We start from the raw sequence: 14,527 nt of genomic DNA, 5'->3' as shown, positions 1-14,527 counted from the left end.
AACGGAATGTTCTCCTGAAGATAAATTAAATTCTGGAAGTGCTTCACTAATAAAACTGTCTTTCTACACCAGCAGTCCCCGACCTTTTTGGCCCCAGGGACCAGTTTCGTGGAAGACAGTTTTTCCACGGATGTGGGTGTGGGGCTGGGGGGGATGGTCAGGCGGTAGTGAGGGCAATGGGGAGCCTCCTGCTGTGTGGCCCGGGTTCCTAACAGGCTGCGGACCAGTAGGGTTGGGGACCCGTGCTCTACACAACCACCGTGAATATTCAAATGTAAAAAGACAGTAAGCATAACATGAGATTAGGAATAAGGTAATGCTGGATGCAAATATTTAGTGAAAGTAAGGAAGATGTCTCAGCTGGAAGCAGTAACCTAAGGGATTTATGCAATAAAGTCAAATGTCTAAATATGAAAGAGTGTAACACATTTGGAGAAGAATGGCCAACAAGAAAGAAGGTCTGTCTTTATTCTTATTAGCATGACGTATGTTTCAAATCCATGGGAAAGAAAGCTCAATAATTCTAAGAATCATTAAAGAAATGCTCAGAGTTTCTCAGAATTGTATGAAAAGAAAATAAACATTCAGACTCATATTTGGATCCTTGAGTTTGGGATCACTGCCAAGATCAGAGGGCTACATGGTGAATATATTTAAAAATGAATCTATATTGGTCAGCCCCCTCCTTCTATTAGGGGAAGATATTAATTAGGCAAACACATAGCTTCTTCTCAGAGCAGCTCTTGTTTTAAAAGCTACTCAGCCTATTGGTTTAATGGCTCAATTAAAAAAAATGCAACATCCTCTTTTTATAGTGTTTTTCATACGGTTTACTTATTATGAAGAAATCAGTAGACTGAGATTTGGGAAAATGGGACAGACTTTTCACAAGGAATAAAACTAATGATAGTATGTGTAAAAAATCCCCTTTAAAGGAAAAATAAAACAATAGTGTAAAATTAAGGAATGGTAATCTGGTAGGTTGAGTTTTTAACTAGCTGCCTAACTCTATCTCCAGCTAAACAACATGAATAGGGAAAAATCTAATATAGAGAATGTGATAATATGAAAAACACTGGCAATTATCCAGATATACTTTCCAAATCCTTCTCATTGGTAATAATGGTTTTTAGGTAGAGCGTATAAAATACAAAACTGTTAGTCATTGTACTGCCATAGCAAAGTGAAAGCTATGGGGTTTTGGTCCCTCATTAAATATCTCCTGGAAGGGCCAAAGATGGTATACAGAGTTCTGATATTATTTTTCAAAGGTTGTCATAAATCAGTCTTACCTGCAGAATCTATAGGGAGTTAAACATTTTGGGATTAGACAGGAACAGCCTTCTTCTAATTTTCTTTCTTTTTTTTTGTGAATGTTCTGAGTATTTGTAAACAAATTGCAATATTTTGCCTTGTTTTAAATTATTAGGACAAACAGCACCTTCGAGATACTGACCTACTGTCAATATTAGTGGTACGTTACATTGTGTGACCCAGTATAATGGGTGAATTAGACTGCGCCTCTTTTAATCTCCCTCTAAGCAAAGATACCTTGTTTTCCAGGTAGATGATGGAATTTGAATGGAGGTGGATCAGGGTTTGGTATACAGTTTGGTGTAGAGCTGTTGTTACCAAGGATACTCAGGTTTTCCTAGTTGCTGAAGTATAGCTACATGCATTCAATGGGCCTAAAACTAAAAGCAAGGTACACATTTCAAAAATGTGAAGTCAATAAACAGATGAGATGATATCGCCTGATTTTCAGGACCCCTGTAGTATTCATGACAAGAAACTACAGTTGGCTCAGTGTTTGCCTACGAAGGTGATGCCAGTTCATCTACAAACACCTGGAACATCTTTCTTTTCTGTGCATTGTTCATGAAATAGTGCTCGAAAGGGGTAACAGTGACACATAAGCCAACATATATTGGAACAGAGAGTGAAGCAAACTGGTGGTAAAAACATGACCTTCCTCCATAAGGTCAAATAGTTTTATTTTGATTAAACACTACAATACAGTATATATCCATTAAAAAAAGAAAACTCTATAGTGTATATAAATTATTCCTTCCATTCATCAATTCTTTTCCATTACAGCTTTGGTACAATGTGATTTCAGTATATAATTTTTAAATACTTTTAGCATCACAAAGTAAGTCAACACAAAGTACAAAACTAATAATCCAAATTAGGGATATTATCATCTACACAGTGGTATTCAGTGGTAGGAGAAAATCTTACCTTGATGAATTCATGTCACTAGCTAAGCTAGAAAGGCATACCTAGCAGACATGACGGAAATATGCACCATTAACCAGCTAATGTGTGGATTAGTCTCTGTTTTTTTTTGTTTGTTTTTTTGTTTTGTTTTGTTTTGTTTTTTACAGAATACCAGCAGCAGTCATTTGGGTGTTGAGTGAATACTTAAGTCCTCAGTGAGTTTTCGCACCTTGCTCCTCCTCCCTTAAAGGCCATGAGTAGCATCTGAAGACATGCACCATGGCCAGAGTGCTCAGAACTTGACCTGCCACCCAGCATTGCTCATACTGGCACAGTTGGTCCTGCAGCTGGCTGACATCACGGGGACAGTGCTGGAGGGACAGTGAGGGCCCATCAGCCTAAGGTTGTTCTGAGGGGTCGGCGGTGTGACGTTACAGTACACAGGAATTCCAGTGGCTGGGAGGGACCCTTGGCCTGCCTGGTTAGGTAGCATGATTGGCTGTTGGTATGACTGCTGGGGCAGTCCTTGAGAACCCTGGGTCATTGGCACCTGTAGGAAGACACAAGACAGAAGCCTGTATGAAGAGGTTATTTTGGGGTGTCCCATGAGTTACAGTGGTGTCATCAAAAACAGTCATGCTTTTAGGTTCGAATCCCAGCTCTCCCTTTTATCAGCTGTTTCACATTGGGCAAGTCACTTAACCTCTCTGATTCTCTGAGTCCATCTGCATAATGTAACCTCCTTCAAAGTGCCCCTGAAAGGACTGCAGGGGTGTACAGCTCTTGGGACACATCTGGCTAGAAGTACATGCTCAGAAGATGTTAGTTCTGAGCCTCCTTCCTTCCTCTCTCCTGGCCCTCCAGTGACTGCCATCTGGACCTCCCACTCCGGATTTCTCTCAGTTTTGAAAAGCCACGCTCCCATTCCGGTTTTATGCAAAGTGGTCTGGAGCCACCGATAGTAAAAGGGGATTGTGTCCCAGGAACCAGCTCACTCTCAACCTGCAGCTTTAGAGAACATCTCCTATTCAGTTGGAGGTAGAAACTGATGCAGTGTGAACAAGGATTGTCAGGGCAGGAGGACTGAGGATAAGTTCTCCAGGGCCAGAAGTACCTGATGCAGCTAAATTTAATGACTGAAGTGTTTCACCAACCCTTCACTACCCACTGCCCCCTGCCAGGGTATTTCAGGATATACATTACAGAAGGGGGCATGACACTTTTTAAATACCCAGTGTGGGTTTAGTCTGGAAAATGCAGCTGTCGGCTCCAATAAATGACCTTTAAATGAATCTGAGATGCCATTTTAAAATCCCTTATAAGATAAATTTGTGGTGAAATGAAGTTTCTTTGGGTGTGACCAAAAACAAATGAAAATTTGCTGTGAGGACTTTCTCCCAGTAACTACAATTTCAACAGAATGCCTGAAGGTCTTCATGAATAGAACTTTAGACTAAAGAATTTTCTTCCATGAATAGAAAGTTTATATGGAATCACACTTAGCAGGGCATTCGAAAGCCACAGTAGTTACAGAAGTATACATTTCCATTTTCTGCTTGTCTATTATAATCTTGACTCAAAATCAACCGTCAACACTGGCTGGGCCTAGCACCTACCACCCAGCCAACCACCCAATATGGGGACATACCCACAGCCTGTACTTAGGCAAGTTCTGCTTTATAAAACACAATTTTCCGAGTTACTGATATGCACCTGATAATTAGACATGGTTGGGTAGGAGAGCATCACGCTTTGCACTGGAGTTCCCTGTTGGCTGCCCATCATGCCCTGACTCTGAGGTGGCTGCTGCACCCCCATGAGGCCTTGGAACCCCTGTTGACCAGACAGGACCGGCTGGTAACCTGTGAAGAAAAAACAGCTTTTGAACTGGTTGTACCAAGAAGAACAATGATGATCTTGTACGGGATGAGAGCACTTCTTCACCAGGCAACCTGCAGACCTTTCAACCTCTGTATCAGGAGTGTGTAATTCCTAACAATACATGTCTTGCTTCTTAGGGTGGACAAGGGTATGACTCCAAAACATTCACTGATACTTCCATCCTTAAGAGTGGTCCAATGAGCGGGTTGTGACAGTGGTAAATTCTTCATGATGCAAAGACGGGAACCTGTATTGACACTGGTTGACTGCTGTAAATTAAACCTTTCAGGTTTATCTTTTGCTTTGGTTTCAGTGATATTTGGAGAAGTCACACATTATCAAGTTTTTTCCTAGTTAATTTGATTCATTCTCTTACCCTCTCGCTTTTCTGCATTACCTCACTTCACACAGAGATCATCAAACAGCCCGTTAACTTAGGATGCATTCTGTTTTCCATACCCTAGTGAACAAAATGACTCCCTACTCTACACAATTCAACGTTCATTGACTTAGACAAAAGGCAACAACAGCAGGTGTGTCATGCTTTTATTCTGTTCCACCACTAGCTCCCAAGAAAACGTTCTGGCAAAACACTCCCATAAGGGATCATGTACATATCATAGATAATACAGAATACAACACGTAAAGAATGTATGTGTTTATGACCTTCTGGATGGGTCAGTTGGTAGGTTTTCTTTTCCTTCTTTTTTAAGTGGACCAGGATTTATTCTAATTATCTTAACCCCTACTACAAGATGTGGTTTAAAATGCATTCTTAAAAGAAGGCTGTGAACTGTTCTTACAAATATTGGGAAGAAAGTTGTGATGTAGCTGAAAATGACATGGTGATAGAGAAATAAAACAGATTTACTTCATGCTGTAAAATAAGGTCCTTCCAGAGCTCATACTATTAACTGTACTGAGTGCCTGGAAATCAGTGGAACTGCTGTCCTAATACAATTCCCTGCGAGAAAGTCTTTACAATCCTAGATTTTCTTAACGCAAACACTAAGTTTTACAACCAGATTTAAAAAATTGAAACAAAGGGTAAAAGATTCCTAATCAATCCACATTGTTTATACATAGACCTTGTTTTGAGTGCATGTGAGAGTTTTAACTGAGAAAGGGTAAAATTACATAAAGACTATAATGTGATTTTAAACACACAATACTTCGCTATCCTTTGCTCTGCAAAAATGTGTTTTCACTCATCTTAGAAATACTGTGGAAACGTGTCTTGCAGATAGTCACTGAGTTAGAGATAAACTCTATTCATCTAAGGAGATGGAAATAAGGTGTGGTCAGTTTGGAACACCCGAGAGAGCAAACTTGGGGATGCGCCGAGTTGGGAGGCCTGGACTGTGCCTGCATTGATTGGTAAGTGGAGCAGGTGTGTAACCTGGAAAGTCATCCTTTGACCTCCTTTATGTGTCCCATTTTTTTCATGTTCACGTTACTCTCCCTACTCCACTGTCATAGTGGTTTTCCTTACTAGGTTATTTTACATTCTTGCAAAGACATCGCATATTAAGAATGTAATTAAGGGTCCTGACCACCTTTCCTCCAGTTACGTTGTGTCGGTGGTAACACAGTCAAAGCCTCCCTTACATATGCTTTGCGGGTCTAATTGATACCAGTAACCTCAGCTGAGAGGGTTTATACAATACGGCAAAGTGTTTGCAGTTTATACAGTATGGAAAAGTCATCAGACTGGGGAACAAGAAATGTGACTTAAGGCCATGTCATGGCCCTTACTACCTCCCAGAATGCCTCATATGCAGGGAGAAATTTAACATTAATTGTAAAAAACTGTTTTCTATGATTTCCCATTGTCTAGATCTACCACTCTTATTCATATACCTGTTGGCCCTAAAAAAATTCTGTTGCTGTTTTACTATTATTATGACATTACTCCTGGCCACATCAAATTCACTGTCACATGAATTGTTGTATATGTTAAAAAAATAACCTGGCATGATTATAGAAAATTCATGACCACAGCCTTCCTTGCCATTTCCTAGTTCTATAACCAAGAGCAGGCAATGTGAACACACTTGCAAGTCCGTGTAATGGTGCCTTATTTCTGGCTGAAGATTCAAAGTACAGGTTGAAAATGAGAGAAATGTCTTCTAAAAATCTGACTTATATTTGGTCTTCTGGTGAAAGCCCAGTTGGCCTCAATGGTCCTGTTGCAGAATACACATGGCTATTATGTAAACAAAAAGAGGAGAGGAAAGGAGGGGAGAGGGGAGGGCAGGAGAGGTCCTGTGGCCTTGCGTCTAAAGATGGTGTATTTGCTCATTGAATCGTTCCATCCTTTCACCGAGTCATCTTCAAAATGACTCTGTTTCACAGAGTCTGTTCAAAAATAAATTGAGGTGGCCTATGAAAGATTCATTTATTACATCAGCTCTATAAACCAAAATTGGGGTGAAAGGAAAAATAAGTCTGATGATAACAGAGCTGTTAAGACATACAGAAAACAGAATGTCTTGGTAGAAAGGGGAAGCAACTGTCAAATAATATTCAAGGAGAGAAAAAGAGTGAGGAGGTTGGGTGGCCTCGTCCCAGTAAAGGTGCACGGCCCGGGAGGGTGTGATTCATCTTTGCTGAGCACACAGATGCAGGGACACTGCGATGTCGCCCTCCCCAAGCCCCCTCTGCCTGATGATTTGTGAACTTTAATATTCAGTCATGCATAGCAATGGGCTACCAGCTGTGCACTGGGATTCCCACAGTAAACACACTTAAGGCAAATAAAGATTTATGTGGGGAGCGAATCATGCCATACAATTTCCAAATGAAAACTTAAGTGTAAGGAAAGCCCAATTTATATTCATGAACCCCATTCATTTCTCAATTCGCTCTCCAGGCAAGAAATTTACACCTGGAATGGTTTAATTGGAGGGCCCCATTTATTTACCTGATGCTACAGAAGGTAGGCAGCAGAATGGTCCTTGAGACAGGAGGCTATTTGGAATGTGAATCTGAGCTCCGGTCCGGGAATAGACAAATAGAAATGTGATAGCAGTGACCTAAGCATGAACTAACAGGGTCTACCGGGGACACAGCTCGCCTGAAGGCGGAGGTGGCAGCGCTGGCTTGTGGCAACCTGCTTATCTTGTCTATTCAAATGAGAAATGTGTTCCAGTTTGTCAATTCTTAGCTGTGAAATGATCAGTTTTTCATATTTATTGAGGATTAGTAGATAGAATGCATCTGACAAAACAGAAATAGCAAAAGTAACTGCCCTGTAGGCTTGCTATGGTGATCACAAAGACATTAGCTATTTTTATTATTCCTTTTTCAGTTGAGATTAATTCAGTTTTCAAGTCACATGCATCATTTATTTTCTGAAGGTAAAAAGGTTAGGAAAGGACAAATGCCTCCTAGCAAATAAATGAGTACCCTCTACTAAGATGGAGGAGTTATAACACTTAAAATGTCTGGAGCTTACAAATCTGAAAATTTAATATTGTTTTGACTAAAATACAGCAGTTATTGAATACTATTTGTAGTCAGAGGATAATTCATTAATATTCTGTCAAGGAAACATTTCGCTGGATGTAGCATATTTATGAAAAATCAGAATGTTAATTGGGATTACAATTTAGGAATTATAAATTGCATGATTGTGACTGACATTATTTTAACTCTTATTTGAATACACTGTTACAGAGCCAACATTTTGGAAATGAATGAATGACAAAGTCGTAACCTGTATTTTCAGGGTTTTGATTCCCTGGCTGTTGTTGGTTATAAAGGTTGACGATGAGGAAGGGTGTAGTTAAGAGGGCAAATATCTACAGAGCAAAGTAATTGAGAAGCTAGACAGTTCTCATCACCTCCCCAAACCCACCCAAGCAGTGTAATTTTCCTGTTGGGTTTATTAAGTATTCTTAATATGGTAGAATGCCTTTTCAAATGATTAAAGTTAATAATCTGCTTAATAGAAAATATGACTTATCTTGGATGAACCAACATACACACATTTCTCCAGGTTTCTAAGGAACCAGCTAGCTGATTCTGAATTCAAATTCTGTTCTTTGTACATGGTATTGAGATGGAATTACAGTAGTTCAGTTGTGGCACGGCTGGCGAAGACTATGAAAAAGAAAAAAAATGCTTATCCAGGGCTGGCTTGTCCCTTTGCCGAATTTTTATAGTTCATGCATTGCACACACCACTGCCTAATACCTGCCTGGTTCGGTTTCTTGGTTTCCTATCAATCAATTCCTCCACACTTTCATCTTCTTTAAAGATTTTCCATTTTAAAGGAGCTAACAAGCTACATTTGTTGATCACTTACTCCGATCCAAGCAGTAAATTGAGCACTTTTACTTTATTGTCACAAGAATCCTGGGAGGCAGTGTTATTAAACTCCTTTTACAAGAGAGACAACTGTGATTTCGATGTAGACATTGTCAGGGTCAGACAGCTAGTAGGAGGGAAAGCTAGAATTTAAGTTGTGGTTTTCTCACTTGTGCATTCCTGCTTTTACTCCCTAAATTGTAGAACTATTTATTATACATTCTTCCAACTTTCATACCTTAACATAAATCCCCTTAGCATGGCAGGTACTCAATGGCTATTCATTGCATTAATTGTTTTCTCAATAGTTAAAACAATTATTAAGTAAAGAGGACAAGAGTTATGATCCATAGTCTGTTGAACAAGATCTTGCTGATAGCAAAGGAAAAAAATCAAAGGTAAAGCATAATTGTCTGACAGAATCAACTCAGACCACGTAATAACGTTTTAAAGGTTTGTTACTCAGATACTGGGACACTAGACAGGCAGTCAGGTTGGAGTAGGGTCAAATGGATTCTAGTCCCTTCATTTACTTAATTAGTTTCTAATCAGTGGAAACTACAGTTTTCAGTTACTAAGACCATTTCAAATAACGCCTCTCCTCACAATCTTTGAAGACTCTGTATATTTATTTACTCTGGATTGTTTTCTCAAAATATAAGGTAAAAATAACTTATTTGCACATTAAGTGTAACATCAGTTCTGTTATTTGACTGCACCAGGCAACTTGCTGCCCCTAGGAAAGTCACTTGACCTTTGGAAACAAAAATAGTATCTGTAGTACTTGAAAGATAAAAGTGGGTAAGAGAAAGAAGATACACAGAAACTCTGCGAAACAGCCTAGGATGTCAGAGAAATCAAAATCCCCCAGGCCACTTAGAGGCGGCTGTACTTTCGGAGTTTATAGACTGCTCTCATCAGTGTTCCAATTCTATGAACACTATGGATTTGTTCCCCAGTTTTACTTCGTTATGAAGGCATTGTCTTTAAGACGGGTCCTTTCTGGCTTCACCTACCTACAGCACCTTGGTGCTCAAGGTAGGTTTGAGTAGGGAGAACAGATGTATCCTATGGTATCACGATATCGCTATGGTTTCCTGAAAGAGGAACCACCACCTTATGCTTCAGAAAGTGGATTTGGGGTACTGATAGCCCCTCGCCCACCTCAGGTAGAGTGGAAGATGCCCTCGACAGTTCCACTGACGTTGAGGCCTCCCAGAACCAGGGGGTCCTCTGGGACTAAGGAGGCATCTGATTTCACTGGCCTTTACAGACACTGTCCCACTCTTACTCCTAGGTGCTGACTCCCTGGTGTGACAGTGTAGGTGAAGTGGGGTCAGCTTTGAAAAGCAAGGTGTGTATCTTTTGAAGCATTTTGCCTCTATGTCAACCTCCCAAATTATGTGACCTGAAACCCCATGTAGGACTTTTAAAACAAGAAAGCCATACAGACTGCATCGGAAGACAGACACTTTTTTTCAAACGTGTCCAAAAATTAAGATATAGGATAAAAGTATCTAGCCTGGACATCATAATAAGATAATGTTTTCTTCTTATATATGAAGTAAAATAGCATAAAAAAGTCAAAAAGAGGAGTATAAAAAACTGCTTTTTTTTTTTGGGCTCTTGAAGCCCATTATGACTTCTTTCATCTTTGTGTGTCTGCCTTCATCTTATTTACTGGCAGTCTCTGCATCCATCCTCTTTCTCACCATTTATTATTCAGTGGTTTCATTCCTTAAAAACAAGATGCAGAATGAGCCATGGGGAGGCTGCATGGGAATAGAGGGAAGCCCAGTCCGTCCTAACGAACTTGAGGAACGCTGTCACAGGCCGTAAGTGGAACTACGCTTCCTGAAGCAGTAGTTTTTCTTCCTACTTGCTCTTTTGCTCATTAGCTTTCCTACTGCACAGAGTGTAATTCTTAAAAGCCTCCTTACTGTCCCCCTTGAACGTCCACGCATGGGTCATTTTCTAATGGCCATACACATCAGATGAACCATCCTATTACTGCAAGCTCGGGGCCTCTTCACTGTAATTAGACCATCCAGATCCATGTTATCGCAACTACAAAGTTGGTTTTCTTTCTCTCTTTCTTTTTTTTTTAAATCAGGGCAAACATGAGAGACATTGTTAAGTGACTACAGGAATGGCTCATGCATGGAATTTCAATGAATGCCTCTGAGGGAAGCCAGCATTGAATTCCATTTTAAAAGGACGAGGCTGTCATATTATTGAAGTAATTCTCTGAACTTTCCTGGCCCTGAGTGCTGTGCTGACAGCCAGAGAGCTTCCACAGCCCAGAGGGAGAAAACGTGCATGAGCCTCACAAACGTTTTACTTTCTTAATGAGGCCATGTGGCTTAGAAGATAATGCGGCATTCTTGGCGTTTCTGCACATCTACCAGTGTTAATTACGGATGCGCTCACACCAGGCTGGGTGACAGTGAATTGTTGCTGAGGCAACTTGGAGGAGTTCTTTCCCCAGACTAAACTCGGGGCAAAGTCAAGACAAAGATGGGTCTAATCATGCCCCACAGTAGCCTTCCCTCTGGTGGATATTTTCACTGATGAATTGTTTTTGATCAGCTGGCTAGAACAGGACAGTCGTGAGGTCAAAAGTCATGGGGTCAATACCATCGTGATCATACTACTGTCACTGTCACATAGCTACAGGCTGTAACCTAGCCCTGGCCAACTATTTTTTTTTAAAGATTTTTTTGATGTGAACCATTTTTAAAGTCTTTATTGAATTTGTTACAATATTGCTTCTGTTTTATGTTTTGGTTTGTTGGCCGGGAGGCATGTGGGATCTTAGCTCCCCAACCAGGGATCGAACCTGTACCCCCTGCATTGGAAGGCGAAGTCCCAACCACTGGACCATCAGGGAACTCCCTGGCCAAACTATTTTGAAAATAAGTTCTATGGTCATAGATTCAATCTGTAGAAACCCACATCAAAACAAAAAAACATAAAAAACCCAAAAACCACTTACATTAGAGTCAATCAAAAGTGCTCTGTTTATATAGGAAAGTGTTATACGTTATTTTTCCCAATAGCCAAAGATAACTATCTTCTTTTCTTCAATTCCAGACTGGCAGGGTTCTTAACTAAACTTTATTCTAGTGGTAGATTTAACAATAACATTGTTCCACTGGTAGAGTCTGCTGGGAGGCAAGAGCAATAATCCAGGGCAGAGACAGTAAAGACAGGCACTAAGGCAGAGATGGTAGGATGACAGAGAAGGGACACACTGGGGAAATACTTAGGATGTGAACTGCCAGACACTGGCACCTAGGAGTTTTAGTGGCATCACATGTTGGATGAGTTTGTACCATAGTCATGAATGTCAGTTGTCCACGTGTCCACTAGAACACGAACTCTCTGATAAACAAAAGCCCTGATTTGTAGTGCTTGCTGATTTCCCTGGTGTAACTATTCCCACTGTGGCCAATTTCAAGCTATAAAGGGCTTAACAATCAGCTGGCAAAATTCCTGATGTTTTGAATGTTGCTTGTGTGGGCCAGAACAGGAGAGCTCTGGTACACCATTGACCTGAATTCAATGTCAAGCAATCGAATTTTCAGGTCATTAAAATTTTGTTCCTTTTATCCTTCCTTCTTCAAACCTTCAAACCTGTTGACTATTTGTTCTTTGACATTTCTTGTAAGAATGACTGTAAAAGCCATTCATAGGATTTTATGAACATGGAGAAGACAGGCACAGACACTGGACTGTATATTGGATGTACACTGGACTGTACACTGGATTACACTGGATGTACAGGGGACTGTACACTGGATTACACTGGACTGTATGTACACTGGACACACTGGATGTACACGACTGTACACTGGACTGTACACTGGATTACACTGGCTTACACTGGACTGTACACTGGATTACACTGGCTTACACTGGACTGTACACTGGATGTACACTGGACCATACACGATGTACACTGGATTACACTGGATGTACACTGGACTACATTGGACTGTACACTGGATTACACTGGACTGTACACGGGATGTACACTGGATGTACACTGGACTGTACACTGGATGTACACGACTACACTGGACTGTACACTGGATTACACTGGACTGTACACTGGACTGTACACTGGATTACACTGGATGTACACTGGACTGTACACTGGATGTACACTGGATTACACTGGACTGTACACTAATTACACTGGATGTACACTGGACTGTACACTGGATTATACTGGATGTACACTGGACTGTACACGGGCTGTACACTGGATTACACTGGATGTACACTGGATGTACACTGAACTGTACACTGGATTACACTGGATTACACACTGGACTGTACACTGGATTACACTGGATTGTACACTGGACTACACTGGACTGTACACTGGACTACACTGGATGTACACTGGACTGTACACTGGACTGTACACTGGACTACACACTGGACTGTACACTGGATGTACACTGGCTTACACTGGACTGTACACTGGATTACACGGGACTGTACACTGGATGTACACTGGATGTACACTGGACGGTACACTAATTACACTGGATGTACACTGGACTGTACACTGGACTACACACTGGACTGTACACTGGATTACACACTGGACTGTACACTGGATGTACACTGGATTACACACTGGACTGTACACTGGACTGAACACTGGATTACACTGGACTGTACACTGGATGTACACTGGATTACACACTGGAATGTACACTGGATTACACTGGACTGTACACTGGATGTACACTGGACTGTACACTGAACTGTACACTGGATTACACTGGCTTACACTGGACTGGACACTGGATTACACTGGACTGTACACTAATTACACTGGATGTACACTGGACTGTACACAGGATTACACTGGACTGTACACTGGACTGTACACGACTGTACACTGGATGTACACTGGACTGTACACTGGATTACACTGGACTGTACACTGGACTGTACACTGGACTGTACACTGGACTGAACACTGGATTACACTGGACTGTACACTGGATGTACACTGGATTACACACTGGAATGTACACTGGATTACACTGGACTGTACACTAATTACACTGGATGTACACTGGACTGGACACTGGATGTACACTGGATTACACACTGGACTGTACACTGGATGTACACTGGATTACACACTGGAATGTACACTGGATTACACTGGACTGTACACTGGACTGTACACTGGACTACACTGGATGTACACTGGACTGTACACTGGATGTACACTGGACTACACACTGGACCGTACACTGGATGTACACTGGATTACACACTGGACTGTACACTAGATTACACTGGACTGTACACTAATTACACTGGATGTACACTGGACTGTACACTGGACGTACATCTGGACTGTACACTGGACTGTACACTGGACTGTACACTGGATGTACACTGGACTGTACACTGGTTTACACTGGACTGTACACTGGATGTACACTGGACTGTACACTGGACTGTACACTGGATTACACTGGACTACACTGGATGTACACTGGATTACACACTGGAATGTACACTGGATTACACTGGACTGTACACTGGATGTACACTGAACTGTACACTGGACTGTACACTGGACTACACACTGGACTGTACACTGGATGTACACTGGACTGTACACTGGACTACACACTGGACTGTACACTGGATTACACTGGCTTACACTGGACTGTACACTGGATTACACTGGACTGTACACTAATTACACTGGATGTACACTGGACTGTACACTGGACTACACACTGGACTGTACACTGGATGTACACTGGACTTACACTGGACTGTACACTGGACTGCACACTGGATGTACACTGGACTGTACACTGGACTACACACTGGACTGTACACTGGATGTACACTGGACGACACACTGGACTGTACACTGGATGTACACTGGACTACACACTGGACTGTACACTGGACTACACTGGATGTACACTGGACTGTACACTGGACTACACACTGGACTGTACACTGGATTACACTGGACTGTACACTAATTACACTGGATGTACACTGGACTGTACACTGGATGTACACTGAACTGTACACTGGATTACACTGGATTACACTGGAC

The 14,527-nt window shown here is 41.3% G+C and overlaps 1 protein-coding gene across 21 annotated transcripts in view; it reads right to left on the bottom strand.

Moving 5' to 3' along the window:
* Positions 1 to 1,956: 1,956 nt before the first annotated feature.
* ARPP21 (cAMP regulated phosphoprotein 21) overlaps positions 1,957 to 14,527 on the bottom strand; it is a 165,194-nt gene continuing 152,623 nt past the window's right edge. For all 21 annotated transcript variants that reach the window (XM_036869112.1, XM_036869131.1, XM_036869111.1 and 18 more), the window contains 2 exons: positions 3,934 to 4,082; positions 1,957 to 2,770 (listed from right to left, as the gene is read on the bottom strand). In XM_036869112.1, coding sequence (XP_036725007.1) covers positions 2,513 to 2,770; positions 3,934 to 4,082 — 407 coding nt within the window. In that variant the 3' untranslated portion in view covers positions 1,957 to 2,512. The remainder of the gene's footprint in view (positions 2,771 to 3,933; positions 4,083 to 14,527) is intronic.

Source organism: Balaenoptera musculus, chromosome 11 (genome assembly GCF_009873245.2).
Source record: "Balaenoptera musculus isolate JJ_BM4_2016_0621 chromosome 11, mBalMus1.pri.v3, whole genome shotgun sequence".
NCBI classification, from domain to species: Eukaryota; Metazoa; Chordata; class Mammalia; order Artiodactyla; family Balaenopteridae; genus Balaenoptera; species Balaenoptera musculus.
The sequence above is the reverse complement of the archived record's forward strand: the minus strand, read 5'-3'. Positions and strand labels throughout refer to the sequence as shown.